General features: G+C 42.3%; 1 protein-coding gene across 1 annotated transcript in view; it reads left to right on the forward strand.

Annotated features, from left to right (window-relative positions):
* The window catches only part of yap1 (Yes1 associated transcriptional regulator), a 31,009-nt gene extending 13,868 nt beyond the window's left edge, over positions 1 to 17,141 (forward strand). Inside the window, exons 3-8 of the mRNA XM_088011650.1 lie at positions 1,249 to 1,367; positions 1,880 to 1,993; positions 8,638 to 8,792; positions 11,644 to 11,771; positions 13,182 to 13,294; positions 14,307 to 17,141. Coding sequence (XP_087867776.1) covers positions 1,249 to 1,367; positions 1,880 to 1,993; positions 8,638 to 8,792; positions 11,644 to 11,771; positions 13,182 to 13,294; positions 14,307 to 14,542 — 865 coding nt within the window. The 3' untranslated portion in view covers positions 14,543 to 17,141. The remainder of the gene's footprint in view (positions 1 to 1,248; positions 1,368 to 1,879; positions 1,994 to 8,637; positions 8,793 to 11,643; positions 11,772 to 13,181; positions 13,295 to 14,306) is intronic.
* The last annotated feature ends 259 nt before the right edge of the window (positions 17,142 to 17,400 follow it).

The raw sequence follows: 17,400 nt of genomic DNA on the forward strand, positions 1-17,400 counted from the left end.
AGCTGTTCCAGAATCTGCTCTAAATGGCACTTTGGGATCAAATGAACTCCAGGCAGCCAAACATGTCTGTATTGTGCTGTTATTGAAGTTTAATAGTAGTATTAATTGGCATCACAGATGTAATCTTGTTTTTGTCCCAGCCTGCTAAGATGTTTCGTTCACTAGTACAACAATAAAGCAATATTGTTGAACTGGACAAACGCACTACTGGAGTTTGGTGCCTTTTTTTTGTTTCGAATGAGGGAACGGGAGGAGGACGGAGGGTGGTGGTGGTGGTGGCAGGGCCCTCTAAATAGGATGCTTCAAAAACAAAACAAGTGAATAGTTAGGTTTTAGGTCGTAGCTCAGTCTGCGCCTTTGTCAAGCAGGTGAAAGCTTTGTAAATGTGGCGCCAGATTGTTAAAGCCCCTGACACTCCGCGGTGTCCGAGCCGCTTCCAGGAAAAAGGGACCCCCTGCGTTGAGCCCTGGGACTGACCCTCCCTCAATAGAGAGGGTCCTGCCTGGGAGAGGAGGGCTTCCTGTATTAGCTTTCCATCTTAATCAAGCAACAAGTGCCAACAAAGCACTAATTATCAATGCCTTCACAGAGTTGCACACAATGCGCACCCAACTCCACCCGCCCCTGTCCTGTCCCGTCCCGGCAAAGATGGTCAGAAAATAGATGAAGCAACATTGTCTGACGTTAGAATAGCTATTTTAAAACCAATTACAGCCTCTTGGAAGCTTTCAAGACATTTTCTGCTCATCTTATGTTTCTTTTTTTTATTATTTTATTTTTTTTGCGCCATATTTATCTGAAGATAATGTTTTCTTAGGGGATGTGAACATTTTTACACCAAGATAATTTGAGTTCATAATAAATTGGATCAGGTTGTACTTGATGGACCAGGACTACATTATGCCTGTTGGCATGTGGGGTTCCTCAGGGCCCCAATCTAGGGCCACTCTGTAAGATCCTCCAAGCTGAGACTCTGCAACATTTCTTAGCATGTGTATGCTGATGATGCATAACTTTATTTGTGAAACAATATATTTTAGGACTGAAACGATTAACCGTGATGAATCAATTATCGAAATGAGTTTAATCATTAAGTGGAGAACAGACTAAAAACAAGGCTGTTTGCTGAAATTAATTGCAGTCCCTATTTTATTTTATTTTTTATTTTTATTTTATTTTCATTTTTTGGTGTGGTAAATTAGTCATTAGAAGGAAATTAATTTATTTTGTTGTCTTTTCCTCTTGCAGCCACAATGATAAAAGTACCACCTGGCAGGATCCTCGCAAGGCCCTCCTCCAGACGAGTCAGCCGGCTCCCCCCAGTTCTGTTCCAGTCCCGCCGCAGAACCTAATGAACCCAGCCAATGGTGTGTACTAAATCATACTATTTTTTTTTTTTTAGTTCATTAGTTGATTTATTTTTCATTTTTTTGTTTTGAACTCAAAATGATTGTAACGTATATACGGACAGCTACGTTTGCGCAGCGCGGTGTAGAATACGGGTCTGGTCTCGTTCTTGCTTGTCTCTGCTCTCGGTTCTGACCATGCTTCTGGAATTTGCCCCAGGTGAGGGAAGGCTCGGGCAGAACGTTACACGTCCTCTGTGTTGTTTTGAAGCTCCGACTCTCAGATTAGAGTTCTAGAAAATAAAGTTGCTTCTTTGGGTCCTGTGGATTCATTTCAGCCTGTTTAGTCATTGGCAAGCGATAAAACCTTCAAATGTTGGGAACTTTTTAGTTGTTGTGGCGTATATTCTGGAGCTACTTAAAAATAAATTTGAAGCTCATCTTTGCTTATAAATGTTTAGGTCGCTACAATACAGAGTCACTTATTGCAACATATGCAAATCTTGTCAGTGTTTTGGTTTGTAATCCCCCAGGACCCCTTCCTGAACACTGGGAACAAGCCATAACATCAGAGGGAGAAATTTACTACATCAACCACGAGAAGAGGACCACATCCTGGCTGGACCCTCGACTTGAGCCACGCTACGGTGAGTTTCCTAAAGCCAGAAAATGGGAGGAGACATTTTATGTTCAAATATATGTATGATTGAAACATTTCAATGATTATTTAGATTGAGTGTTAATCAAAACACTTGATTACCAAGAGAAAGAAGTTGATATGCAATAGTTGGGTAGCTTGGTACCAAATCGGGGATACAAGTTGTAGAGTAAAACTACAAGATCTCAGTTCAGCTCCAGTTTATTTCAGGACGTATTTTGCATCATAACTTCCTAAGAAGAAGTGATTCATCCCTTCATGAGTCACGGTTCATTTGATCAGCCTCCATTGTTGGGGGGGCTTTTAATCAACCGCTGTTGTTTTCAAAGCAGATTTCTCCAAACCTCTCCCCACCCCCATTCCCTGCCTCCCATCAAAATTCCCACCTAACCTTTTGTCGGCCATTTTATTGTTGGCCCAACAGCTGAGTTGGCCATTAATCCTTCAGGCCGAGCTGAAGTTTGACAGTTGGCTTTCGGCGTGTGGGTGCCAGCGTCGGTGAATTAGTGACAGGTCCCAGGTACATGTGCTGGAACGTCTCTGCAGCCATGGGAATGAGCTAATCCCCCAGGGTGTTGGGAAGGCTTCCAGAGATCGAGGCTCCTGCATGTGTCCCTCTGACTCATTTCTGCTTCAGGTGCCATCCTTTCACTGCAGCCGTGTTTCCCCAGGGAAGCTCGCCCTCAGGTTCACAAAGGCAACATGTGTGGGTCGGCGTGCGGTGTGTTATCCTCTTTAATTTTAACGTTTTTTTTTTTTTTTTTTAGTTAAGGCCGGGCGCTCGAAGCTCTGGTTTTATGTAAGCGGTCGTGCCGTGCACAGAGGGCGGACTGGAAAGTTCAAAACAGAGTTGTAAGGGGAGCAGGGCAGCTGGGGAGGGAGATGGCGGCTGCGATCGGCAGAGCTCTTTGAAGATTTTGAAGTCTTGAACACACAAGGCGGCTGGGCCCCTGAAAGCTGGGGGAGAGTAAGGATGACTGTTAACTCCTGAGGTGCCGCAAACATTTTTTCTGCATCGTGTCAAAGTTTTGGCTACTAAAAAAGTTGTTTTCTTCAATTTATACCTCCTTGTTAGTTGCTTTTCTAGGCATTTTTGTTTTCCCCTAGAAGGAAAACCGGATTATTTCTAGCTGCCATACTTCTGAGTGTCTTATTTTATATTTTTGCATGGAAATTAATTCCTCTGGTTTTGTAGGTTTTCCAATTATAAGCTAGGTCCTGTGATAATGGAGGCTAATTTGAGCTTTGGGAAGAAAAGCGGCCGAGCGCCTTTAACTGAGGATTGTTGCCGGCTGGCTTTCCCCCGTGTGAGGCCCAGTGCAGGCACGGCCCCATTTTGCTCAAGCCCCAGACAGACTTGAAACTCTGCCAGGCCTCTTTATTCTGCGGTCCAACTCTTAATCTGTTCCAGACCTTTTCACAGGGGTGGGGGAGACTGGAAGAGGCGAGGCAAAGGAGGGGGAAGGAGCAAAGGGAAAAGGCCGATGGGATAAGTATGCCTCCTCTTCAAGGTCCCAAAGAGGTGACAAGCGGCAAATACAAGTATTAAGTGTACAGTGACTGGATTTAAAAGGGGGTGGATGACGTGGGCATTTTATTTCTTTTATGCTTCCAGTGCTGAAGCGAAAAGAAGTGTAGATTCTCCGTAGTGGAAGCTTGATTTTTAAAGCTCTCGTAGATAAAAAGTGAAGTTTTCTGCTTGCATAATCAGAAAAGTTATCACTTTGATAGCTTTGCTACTATAAAATACACAATAAAAACACAGAAAGTTGACTTTTTAATTTTTCTTTAATTTTTAAATATTCTACCCTACGTCCCTGATGCATCGTTTGACAAAATGCCCACCTTGAACTTTGCTTGAAGTTTACGACAACAAACTTTCCCGTAGCATTATGCTGCCCTCACCATGTTTTAATGTAAGGATGGTGTGTTAGTTTTAGAAGTAGTAAGGCTTACTTGACCAGATCTTCCACGTGATCGCCGTCTCTCCGACAAACAAACGTCTCTCCTTCTCGTAAACAATTCTACAGCAGTTTGTGTTGGTGTATCCCGCAAAACTGCATCTACAATAAAGCCCACACAATCTGAAAAGGTCTGAGGGTGTGAATGCTTTTACCTCAGTGTAGTACACAACAAAGGTGTGTTTCAATCACAGCCAGACTCTCTCTCCACCGGCTTATCTCGACACGAGAAACACAAGTGGCCTTCTCTTAAACTTGTTAAGTCGGGAGAAGGCAAATATTTACTCAACCTTCAAAGGTTCTGTGCCCTGGTAGTGCTGAGAACTTCCCACAGCTGGCACACCCTCGGCTTTACCTGCCCCAGGTGATCCCGTGCTGCGTTTGCCTGCCAGAGCGATCGGCTGATAAGGCCTCGAGTTGCTGGATCTTTGTGCTGCGGGAGTGCGTGAAGAAGACAAAAGGCAGACTGCATTAACTAGTCTCTTATCGGCGCGGCTCACCTGCAATCGCCACCTGTATGCGCTGCTGATTTACACCACGCACACGGTCACGTCCTGAAAGTTCAACCGTGCTGCTTGTTCTGAGCCGTCGCTCTGGCCCCTTTCCACCTATGATTTAACTTTGTCATCAGTGTTTGTGAATACTTTCGACTTAATGTTTTGTCTTTGGGGGGAATCCTTGACTGAGGAGCCCTGAAGGAAAATTCCATTTAAATTCAAATCTGAGCTTAGTCGCGCTGCTTGGTTAAAAAAACAACAGATTTGCCCTGATTAGACTGATTATGCAACCCTGGTATTATGGTGAAAAAACTAAACACACACACACACACACACACACACACACACACACACACACACACACACACACACACACACAGAGCTACTGAATCTTTGCAGGTCAGTGGTAGACCATACACTGCCTTTGAAAAGTTTTCATACTCCATGAATTCTTTCACATTTCCCACAAACAAACCATAATACTGTGCAGCAGAGCGTGACTGTGAAGTGGAAGTTCAACAATACCTGGATTTTCAGCTTCACATACAGACACCTCTACTCGTATATCCTTGGTAATATCCAGTTCACCCAATTAGAGGTAACCTAATTAGTAATCTTGTAATAAATGTATCTGTTGGATAAAATGGTGGACAAACAAGAACATGAATAACAAGTCAGGGAGGAAGCTGTAGAGAAGTTTAAAAGCAATATTTAGGGATGCACTGATCTGAAAATTTTGACCAATGTCCAATATTATTCTCATCACTGTTATGGGCAATAACCAATATTTACCAATATTGTATGTGTTATATCTATTGACATGCGTCTTTAAAAGTATGAAAAAATGACCACACCACTGGCGTTGCTTCTCTCCTTCAGTTATAAATGCCACAATCCTACACTATCGCATACCCAAACACCTCTTAGTCAACCCCCTTCACTCCCTTTCCTGAAACACAAACCGCAACAAAAATGGAAATGCACGTCTTTTGGCAATATCGGCTTAGTTTTACATATCGGATCAATATCAAAATGATAATTAAAATTCAATCTAATTGAGAATCTGTGGCAGTAAACATAAGTTGCTGTCCTCAGAAGCTTGAGATGGTGAGTAAAGATGACACAAATTGGTATCGAAACATGCAAAACTTGTAATTAAACGACTGCAAAGTGGCGCAAAAAGTTTGGCGAGGCGCTGCGTTCTGTTTCCCTGCGTCTGTGAATCCAAATTGAAAAGTTTTCCAGATTGTCTGAGTTTTTGCCTACCACTTAACTATATCTCCTCATCAAAGCTCGAGTCTTGACGGATGCGGTGCTGTTGACATGACTCATGCACAGGAACGCCATCATGAGAACAGTTGAGGGTGCCGTGGTGCCGGAAAGATCCAGCCTCCAAAGGCCTCGGTATCTGCACGAGATAAGAAGCAGGAGAGAAGTAACACACTCTCCTAAGGGTGCATGCAGATAATGTGTGTGTGTGCGCGTGTGTGTGGGAGTGGGGGAGGCAGCTCCGTGACTAGTGTGTTTGTTTATGTGCATGCGGGTGGGGTGGCGAGCGGGGGGCTGTGTGGACACAGAGCATGGAGGGGTGGAGGGGCGAGATGTGAGACGGTGTGGGGCCTTCGGAGCTTCCCAGGGAGAGCCCTGAGCTACAGTTCATTCAGCTCCTGCAGGAGTGTAAACAGACAGTGATTGAATGGTGATGAGAAAGGTGCCGAGGAGGGCAGGACAGTGGAGCACAGAGACGCGGCCCCGCATGAAAACTGTGCCACTATCACGCTTTTGTTTTGGTTGTCACTTGGATCCCATGAGCAAACGCCGCTCCTCATTGGTTCCATTACTGGAACTCCCCTCTCCCTACTACAATGATAAAGCTCGTGACCTACTTCGCATGCATAGATTGGGGCATTGCTTTGCTGCCTTATGTTTATTAGGTCCACCCCCACCACAGCTAAGAATAACAAAGATTTCACCAGGGGAACAGCTGTGTTTTCATCACAAACACATTTGATATTGTAAACACGTAGTTCGCTTGCTGAAGCACAAGGCACTACAATTGTTGTGTGAAAGAGACTTGTGTTAAGGGTGGTTTTGTGTTTACACAAGCCGATGTAGCGCTTCGTCGCCGAGGACTATCAGATTTATTAGATCAGCTGACGAGGACCTGTCGGGCCGGGAGGAGGAGGCGGTCAGTGTTCAGGGATGATCTGCGACTTGTTCAAGTCGAAACAAAAGGCATAATGAAAGGATAAGTCATGCCTGATGCAATGTACAAAGCCTGTGTTAGTCAGTGAGTGGGAGAGGATCAGGTCTTACAGGAATGGTGGTTTCAGATTGTCGATGGAAAACCTTCTGCTGGGACTTCTTGTCCAACGCAACCGGCTGCACTGGATCGCCTCTTCCGCACGCTCAGCTTGTTGACAAATGTGCAACTTGTCAATCATGTCCAGCACGTCTTAAATGTAGCCAAGTGTTGAACAAAACGGAAGTTTCTCGGCTGCTGATCTGTTTAAGATCTGATTGTGGTGTAACTGTCATGTAGTGTGTTTTTTTTTATTTCACCTAACCTGTTTAAGTGGCAAACTTGTTCTCATGGTTGCTTAGAACTGGTTCTTTCTGTCACAACCAGAAAATCCTCTGACTAAGGTGCATCTTTTTTTTGCTGGGCAAGAGGAAGAACCGTTTCTATCTGCTGGAGAGGTGGCATCATAGAGACCAACAAACAGTCTGTGACTCAGTTTAGTTTTGTTTTTATTTTTAAAAAGGAAATAATTAATATCTTACTGAAAACCAAATGGAATGATTTGTGGAAACTACCACAACCCCATTGGCTGCTACGACAGTTGGCTACCATGGAGACTGAACACACAGGCACCTCTTTCTGCTACCAGAGAAACGGGTGTTGCCTGCTTCAAAAATGGTGTGTCATCACAGAAGGCCACTTCAGTGATGGATTGGTTGGCGACTCGTTGAATACGAGGCGCAGAGCAGGCAAGATAACTAGGATGGTTTAGAGATAACCTGTAGGAAAGATCTGTCCACAGCTTTTTCTCAACATATTTATCCCTTCGAATAGAGGATGAATTATGGGCTCTAAACACAGGAGGCAATGTTGCCTTCCACTAGCCAAGCAACCAGCACAATTGGGAGTATATGAGATATCAAGCTTACAAACGTAGACGAGTGGGTTAGCGACGCTATGCAGGAAAGTTGAAAACTGTTCCAACTATTGTTGCTTCTGTTGTATCCCACACCGAGTGGCGGAAAACATTTGCTGTCATTTTGTGGTTCCTGTGTTTCAAGTGCATTATTTACAGCACGAAATTTACACGCAACACTCATAAAACACTACTGCATTTTTATTTCTGCCCATCTCCGTAGCAACACGTTTGAAACCAGTTAGGTGTCCTAGCAGGCCACTCAGATGGCAAACCACTCGGTCTGAATATCTACATTCAAACCTGAAGTGACGAGGGAAATACAGGTTAGCCGGTATCCGTTACTATGGCAACTAAACGCAGACTAATGGATGGTTATTATTGAGGAGCAACTAAGCACACTGACTTCTGAGAGAGTTTGAAACTCTTTTGAACTTTTTAATTTCCACACGGGATGTGAACAAATCTGCCTTATAATCTTTTGTGTACCTCCTGTTTACAGTGCTGCTGGTAAATACCAATCAAAGACCAGAATCCTGGAGATGTTGTTCCCTCATTCATTTTGTCTCACAAGTCAGAGCTCGGATCAAGACATGACGTTGGCACCCGAGTAGATCTAGTTGTAGTGGCACATTGGGGGAAAACCTGTGGGATTTGCTAGTTGTTCTCACAACAACTTGTTTCTCTCCTTTTTTCTTATGCATTCACACTTTAGGAAACATATTCACAAAAGAAATTGCACATCTCTGTGTGTGCTATTGGCTTAATGTGATATAACTAGAAATAAGCAGTATTCTTCTGCAACAGTCACAACCTGAAGATAAGTTATTGACTTCTGACTCAGAAACTCAAATTTCCAAGTACAAACTTTTGCAGGAAAAGTACGAAAGCAGTGATTTTTATTTTTTATTTTATGGTATGTATTGAGATTGAATCAACTGTACTGTATGTTTTTTATGTTTGCTGTTTTATATACTGCAGTCTTATGTTTTAAGTTTTTTTGTTTCATTTTTGCAGCGCTGAACCAACAGCGGATGACACAGAGCGCTCCGGGGAAACAGTCGGGACAGCTGCCTCCCAGCACCCTCGGTGGAGTGATGGCAGGAAACAACCAGCTGAGACTTCAGCAGATCGAGAAGGACAGACTCCGACTGCAGCAGCACAGACCACAGGTCAGCCATCAGTTTGGTCTCGGTGCCTTCATTTCGGAGGGGGGGGACGGAAGGGGCACATTTCCTTTCTGTGTCCTATGAGTCATGGACATTACATGGACCCTCAGTGATTCACAGGCAACAGCTTTATTTTGTTATGGAGTTGTAATGCCTCCTCTTGGTAAGTCATGAATTAAGTGTAGTGGTGGATCTTAAGCCTCTTTGATCAGGTTTTATTGTTCAACTATCCTGCCCTGTGAGTCATATGTGGTAAATTTATCACTTCCTTACCGTCCCGCCCACGCAGGGTGGTGCCGCAGCGTCCCCTGATTTACTCAGGACTGTGTCATAAGCTGGAAGACTGAGCTTTATGGTTATGAATGAGAGTGCTGGAGATTTTGTTTACTCTGCCGTTCGCTTGGGTTGTTTAAAGTTCCTGGTGTAGGAAGTGACCCATGTGTGTACATGCAGCGGGCTGTGAGGAGAATACAGCCATCTGACCTTCCTGAGGGGCCACGGAGATCATGTGCTGCAGGTTTCAGCGGTCATGTTGTTGTTGAGTCCTTATCAGGCTCTGCAAAATTAATTTTGTTTTCACAGAAAGGTCTCTGCTGCAGGAGCTCTGTTTCCTGGCTGATTGTGGCTTTAATAGCTCCTGCAATTTGATGTGCACAAAACATGATAAAAGTTTAGTATTTTCCAGGAAGACACTACTGTTTCAGCAGATAAACTTAACAGAAATTTTAAAAATTAGTTTTAAAAATATTTTTTTGTCTTACTGGTCCTGTACTTTAAGGATTAATGAGGAAGTGCCAAAGTACCAAGAGATCCATCTGTTGGTACTAGGTATGCACCGATTGCAGTTTTTTGACCGATCACTGGTCTTTAAAAAGCCTAACCTGCCAATATCAATTTTGGCGGATACCATTTTTTTTCTTTGAAATATTGCTAAGTTGGCAACAACAGGGTGAGTTTTGTTAGCCTCACACTTGCAGACATAACCTGATGGGCAGGTCTGTCAGCCAGCTCTCTCACGGCAGAGCCAAAGGGCTGATTTTTCAGATCTTTACGATCGATTAAAATGTGATTGTGGATGAGATCCGCTTCATGTGCAAGCGCCAATCTCCCAAAATTAAAGAAATTGGGACCGATTTAATAGTTGGTACCTCTGAGGTAATGAACAAAAAGCCAACAGTGGTCACTAAAATTACTTGAAACTGACAAAAATAACAATGAATAAAAACTTACTGATAATTAACCAATGAAAATTAGATGTTACTTTTGAAGTGGGGTTCAACAGAATAACAACAACAAAAAAAACCTAATAAAACAGACATGGACAAAAATGATGGTACCTGTAACTTAACATTTTGTTGTGCAACCTCGGCCAATCTGCAGTGACACTGCCTAGTTGTGTACTATTTTTGTGCAGCCACACATCAGCTAATCAGATGTTTGTGAGTGGATCTGCTTTACTCTGCACCCTTCTTTTTCTGGTCTTAACGGGTGACTTCACAGATAACGCTGTGAAACGAGCCGACTTGTCCATCAAGTTAGCCAGAGGCTGATACTGGTCTTGCCTTCCTCATCGAACAGGAAACGGGACTTTCGGTGTTGGATGGAAAGTATGCCTTGCCAGTCTAACTAGAGCAGAGGTTCCCAAACTGTGGTCAGCTACGTACATTCATTTTGCCCCCAAAAAATTCGATGCCCCCCCCGCCCCCCCCTGTCACACGCGTCGTTTCAACCAGACGGCCATTTGTAATCCATCCGCAGAAAATGTTCGGAAACCACTAGGGGGTGCACAGAAGAAAAAGTTTGGGAACCACTGCACTAGAGGAAGAAATCCAGGGTGGCATAATGGTTGTGCCTTACAGAACAAAAGAGCTGCTGCGCTGACACGCCAGTCACTTCTAGTTTGACACAAGTGCCACATGGAAATCTGTGACTTGCGTTTAAGCAGGACCTGTTTTGCAAAACTGTCAGAATAAGTCATAACCCAAACGACAAGAAAAAAAATGTCCCCACGCTTGTTGGGCAGTGACTTTTTATGTAGAAGCGTCACTCCCCACACAGAGCCGGCCTTCCTTTTGTTTGCTTTTTTCCTGTAAAAGCTGATTCTCAAAATAGTGACAGTGGTCAAGTCATTTCACCTTCCCGTTGAAGGAGTTGAAACAGAACAACGTGACATCATATCCTCAACCTTATCTATAGCAGCATGTGTAGAAAACAATTGTCTTGGACTGTGGCGGCTGGCCTCTTGTGTAACATAATGCTTTATGGGGGGAACAGGAGGGGGTTGTATGGAGCAATGTGTTACTGCAACAGAGGAGTAAGTCCAGTGGTTCACAATTTTTTATTTTTTTTTTATAACAAGAATCACTGTTTTTAAGAGACGTGTTGGGTTATGTCATGAAAACAAAAATGTAGAAGTGGTTTGATTTTTAACCAAAAGGTGAAATTTCCACATCTGGAGCTTATACAATTTGCAGAAATTACTCCACAAGTTGGAATTCCTTTTGGGAAATTTTAAGTTTTTCCAATCAGAACCTCATCAGAAAATTAGGCATTCATAGAACATATTGCATGCACTCAAATTTAGCAAAAAAAAAAAAAAAAAAAGAGTGCTCACAGACATTGAAAAGAGACCTTGCAAACCTTTACTATCACTGCAAAGAATGCCGTTAATTCTTCAAATTACATAAAATGTAATTTTTGGGACATTTTATCATCAAAATTTGTTATCATGACAGGCCTAGTTGTTTGATGTCTCGCAAATACTGAATGCCATAATATCCACGACCAACTCGGGTACCATGGTATTAGATAGTTCAGACATATTTTTATAATCAGTTTCTTTCATCGCCCACAGGAGCTTGCTTTGAGAAACCAGCTGCCCACCAGTATGGATCAAGATGGCAGCACAAACCCCGTCTCCTCTCCTTTGGCCCAAGATGCTCGGACCATGACTGTCAACAGCTCTGACCCATTCCTTAACAGGTCAGTCTCACACAGAGAGCTCTGTAAAGAAAATGGAGGAAGTCTTCCTCTGTCACAGCAGAATCCCTGACTTGCAAGAGGCCGCCTGCCAAAAAAAACTTCCAGTTCTGGTTCGGCTTGTCATGCTTACTGGCTCCTGTGTGAGGGGGATCGGTGCTCTGGGCCGCTCGAGGCCGCATTACGCAAGCTGTCTCTGGGCTTTAACCCTCCTCACATGTTAATGACTCACGCAGACCAGACGGAAGTTTTCCGCACGGCAACGACCCCTGGTGTACAGCGGCAGCATTACAGGTCACATCAGAGCTAAAATGGTGGTGCGTGTTATGAAAAGCACTTTGTCGGGCCTTTATTAGATCGGAAACAGCTGCCGCTTCGGACAGACGGCAGAGTTCTCCGCACGTAAACGGAGCAGAGCGTCACAGCGGAGTGTAAATCCGAGCGGTTCAAGCTGACAAAGTGTGGAAAGAGCTGAATAGCAAGCAGGCTATGAGAGCATGTGGTCCAGTCAGTAGACAGGCCAAACTAATCCCCCCCTCGTTCCCTCCGCTCCCCCTGCTCTTACAAAGGCTTCATTCATCCTGCCTCTGCCATACTCTGCCTACATATTTTTCTGCTAATTAGTATAGACTTGTCAGATATCATCTTTGCTCCTTTTGTCTTTTTGTGCCTTTCATTGTTGCTTCTTTTCCTGTTTTTTGGGTGAAAAAGTGAAGTAGGTGTGTGAGAATTTAACAGATCAAATGCAGAAGGTTCTAGTTCCATTTGATGGCAAAGGAAAGTTCGATCAATTCGAGAAAAACTTTTCAAGTTTCACCTTGATTTTAATTGGTTTTAGGCCATTTAGGGTTCTCCAGCCTTCACAAACCAAAGAGCTGTTTTTACCCTCATCCCAGCTAAATAAAACTCTCCTGAAAAGACAACTTAAAAATGTTAATAAATATCTATTATTCTAAATCTGTTAATTTTTCAAGAATCCTAAATATCCATTATTCTAAATCTGTTAATTTTTCAAGAATCCTAAGATTATTTCTGTTTTTTTTATTATTATTTTTTGTTTTAAAATAAGAACAGAAACATAGAACACGACTACAAAAAGAGGACTGATTCATTTTCTTCTACAGGATGTTGATGTGTGAGAAAAATTATGAAAGTAAAAAAAAACTTTGTTTCAGAGGCAATAATGACAAATGATAGTTGCTTCATTTTATTGTCAAAATCAAATGTGGGATTAATTTCATGGAGAATATTGGAGAAAAAAACTGCTAAATCATACATTTGTGATTTAGCAAATGTATGATTGAAAAAAAGTTGGTTCTGCACTATTTTTAGCCAGTTTATTAGGATCCCTTGTGGATTCTCTAGAACCGCAGGCAGTTTCTAATTGATGTTTTGATGTTTGTGGATTTCCAGCGGGACCTACCACTCCAGGGATGAGAGCACCGACAGCGGGCTGAGCATGAGCAGCTACAGCGTTCCTCGCACTCCAGATGACTTCCTGAACAGTGTGGATGAAATGGATACAGGTGAGTGACGCCCCGGTGCATCCCCTGCACCGTGATGGCAACCAAACGGACAAGACATGTTATATTTGGCATGCCTACCTGACAAAGGACAAACTACTCTTAGCTTTCAGACCATTCTGATGCCGTGAGGCTTTCTGAACCCAGCACCTTAGCCAGTCAGCATTTGTGGAATATTTCTGATTCTTTTCTAATGGAAGACAGATCTGGACTGCAGGCTGACCAGTTAGGCGATCACAGAGCCTCTCTGAAGCAAGACTTTCAAAGTCATACAGACTGAGGTCTGGCATTAATTTCAAACAAAAATTACAAACAAATTCACATGGAAAATATCTCCCCTTGATCGTAGTGTACGTTTCCCTCAAATTCCTGGACAAAACCCAAAGTTTCAGCCATGTGGAAGTCATCCGAGCCTTTGGTACAGCCGCATACCGTCTGCAGCGCCACCTTTTACACTGCCTGCTGATAACGAGCCAAAGCTTTGGCAGCAAACTTGTGGGTAAAGTCAGGGTAAACACCTCTGTAACTTTCCCACATTGTGTCACGTTACCACCACACACATCAGTGTATCTCATTCTGGTTTTATGTTGCATGTCCATACAAAGGAGTGCAGAAAAACGAAGTGAAAAATGCAGTTTTCAAAATGTTTTTTTAAATTGAAAATATGAAAGATTTGAATTCTGTCCCCTTTTCACCTGAAAACTGCAGCCATTTGTTGGGTGTCAGAAGTCTGCTGATTTGTGAGTGGAGTCCTCCATTGTGCTGTTCTGTGAACAGAACAAACGGCATCATAGAGTCAGAGGGACGCGTTTTGTTCCGCATTATAATAATGTAACGCTCAACCGTCTATTTGTTCATCACATAAAATCAAGACAAAATGCATCGATGTTTCTGGTGCAGTTCAGCTGTATTTATATGTTGACAACAAATGTAGTCTTGAAGCACTTTACAAAATATCAAAGTAAAATTTGTAGCTTGACAAGATGTCAAAAAAATGTCATCTTCTGTCCATCAGGAGACTCTCTCCCAGCCTCCATGGCGTCGCAGCCCAGCCGATTCCCCGACTACCTGGACGGCATCCCCGGAACCGACGTGGACCTGGGCACCCTGGAGGGCGAGAGCATGGCGGTGGAAGGCGAGGAGCTGATGGCTAGTCTGCAGGAGCCGCTGAGCTCCGACATCCTCAGCGACATGGAGTCTGTTCTGGCGGCTACCAAGATTGACAAGGAGAACTTCCTGACATGGTTATAGAGGACCCGAGCGGAGGAGTGGGGCCGGGCGGGGCGCTCCGTACCACCTGTTCCCCCGCTGCGTTCTGAACCGTCGCCTGCTCTGATCTCTGAAGGATTCATAGATGCTTTTACCAGACATTTCAGCGAGCCTCTCTGAACTTCTGTGCCTCTCAGCATGTAAGGCCTAACCTCTTTTCAGGCAGTATTCTGATCTTTTCACTTGTGTTTTTATCTTTTTGAATTTGTCTGTGTCTTCAAGGCTGGCCTATGAACAGACATTTATGCAAGGGCCCCAAAAATTTTCACAGGTCTGTCAGCTTATTTACCCAGATGGTAGCTGAAGTGACCAAGTGCACGTGTTCTTCTGCAAGGACTGCCCATGTTGCCTCCCACCTGGAGCCTCCGGAGCCTCTCTTGTTTTTGCAGTGCGCCACCAAGCATCTGTGTTTGGGACTATTGAATTTAGTTAAATAGCTTTATGTTTGCCTCAAACCTTTTTTTTTTTTTTTTTTTCCTTTCAACGAGCCTGAAAAACCAAAAATGATGTATTCAAAGCATAAAGAACAATACTGATTTGGAGTGAAGGTAATTTGAGGCGCGATTTGGAGTTGGTGGCTTTGCTTTTCGTTGGGGTGGGGTTTGAAACTGGGGACCGACTACATCGCTGCTTGGCTGTGCCAGCAAGTCTAAGTTAAACCTTTAATAGATCAAGTGCCTTCGGATGTATTTTTTAAAGACGCGAGCAACTCGAACAATTTACCCAGTATGTATAATGCAATGATAGGCGTCGGGCTGTATTCATGCATATATAAGCCGCATTTTAATTGTTTTAATAATCAAACTGTATTATGTTTTATAAACACAAGGTGATTTGTCGGGGATCTTTTTCTTACCCGTAGCTTCTTTTTCTCTCATTCTTATCCAAGCCTAACCTAAAAAGTGTGTTTTATTTGTAGCTTGTTACACATGTATAATAGCTTAGATTAAAAAAAAAGGCGTTTTTTTTTTAGGGGGGGAGGGTGTTTGTTTCACTCGTTTTTCTTCCTTTAATAACTTCACAGGGTCAGCTGTTATCAGAGCACCAGATTCCCTCTGCCAAGACACAAGCTAGATTGTTTGGACTTGTTTTGTTTGATCTATCTTCTGATTCTCTCTTCTTTTGCTTTGCAATATATATTCGCCTATTAGTGTTATCGTGTTTTTATTCATCGCAAGCTGAATTTTTATCCTTTCTCTGCTAAATATTAACCAAAAAAAAAAAAAAAAAAAAAAAAAAAGGAAGATCTGTAGACTCAACAGATATTATAGCTCGAATCAGTTCAAGCATGTGACCGGATATGTGAAATTACAATGTTTGAAACTGAGCGCCCGCTCCGCGCGATGCTGCGTTGAGCGTCTAAAAAGAAGCAACAGTTTGGATCGGCTGGGCTTGGACAAGTTAAAGCAGGTTTTAGAGTCATGTTTAAACGTAACCAAGAAGGAAAAGGGTTTGGCTTATTGCTGTAAGTTACACAGCGTTTGTATGTGTGTTTTGCTTGATGTTTAATGGGATAATCCACAAACAATCATATATTTCAGTCACGATTCCAAAGATGTTTTTTTTTTTTTTTTTTTTGTTTATTTTGAATTATTGTTTTTTTTTTTTTTTTTTTGTTTATTTTGAATTATTATTTTTTTTTGTTGATATTTTTGTGTTTTGATTCTAATGAACACTACCCTTATTTTTCACTTCCATCGTCGGGATCGAGAAATGTCAATCGGCCTCCGTGTGAACAAAACCTTATAAGCTAATGGGAAGTTTTCTGTATGATTTAAGTGTTATCGGACGCATCTGACTAGTTCTGGCGGAGAGGTTCTGAGGTTTCTGAACAAAGGAGAAAGTGATTTTCGAACAGCGAGCGCATGTTTACATAATTTTACAAAAATGCTCCGGCCGCTGTGCAAGCGACACACCGACAGCTTCTCTCGTGATCACGGCGACGTTTACATGGTGGCTACATCTGCGCATTAACTGCAGTAACCTTTTGGATAATCTTGATAGAGGCCTTGCTGGATGGCACGCTGATTCTGTTGCCAGCCCAACAGTGAATTGATATAGCATTAACTTGATGGAAAACATGCTTAAACATGTATCTTAGATTAGAGGACATTAACTTTTTTATTTTTAATTTGTTATTTTGTGTGAGAACTTCATTGTAGTACTGATTTTTACTGATCATGAGACTATGTTTTAAAACAGTGTTTGGAGAGAACAATGCAACTAAAATAAGTGGTACCCCACAATGCTTCCATAACACGGCTAGTTTTCATTTAATGCAACGCTTTTTTTTTTTTTTTTTTTTTTGTCACACAACTGATTTTTATTCTTACCTAGAAGAGTGTAAATTGTAAGAAAATTAGCTGTTGACTCATCTTAGCGGTAGAACTAATCACAAGTTAATTTGTTTTAGTATTTAGAGTTTCCTAAATGCACATGAAATGAATTTATATTCGGTAATGAATGTTCATTTTTGATATGTGCATGTGTTTTGGAACAATAAATTCTGTTACATTATACATTTCTTTATGATACTTTGAAATTGGCCTTAAATAAAGTATATACGTTGTTTTAAATTTCATTTGTGTTGTTCAAAGTGTTTTTATTCATTTATATATAATTATACACACTTTCTGCTCTTTCCTCACCTCTGCAAGCTAAATCAAGTTTTATGAAACTTCTGTTGTAATGCAGTACATCTGGAAAGTACTCACTTTTTTCACATTTTGTGATGTTACAGCCTTATTTGAAGTTGTATTAAATTAATTTTATTCACAAATACCCTATTATTTCAATGTATTTTTAGAGTATTTTGCAAGTTTATTAAAAACAGGAAAAAA

The sequence above is a fragment of the Poecilia mexicana genome, unplaced genomic scaffold, assembly GCF_051168715.1.
Source record: "Poecilia mexicana isolate PSO_F unplaced genomic scaffold, ASM5116871v1 scaffold_13, whole genome shotgun sequence".
NCBI lineage: Eukaryota > Metazoa > Chordata > Actinopteri > Cyprinodontiformes > Poeciliidae > Poecilia > Poecilia mexicana.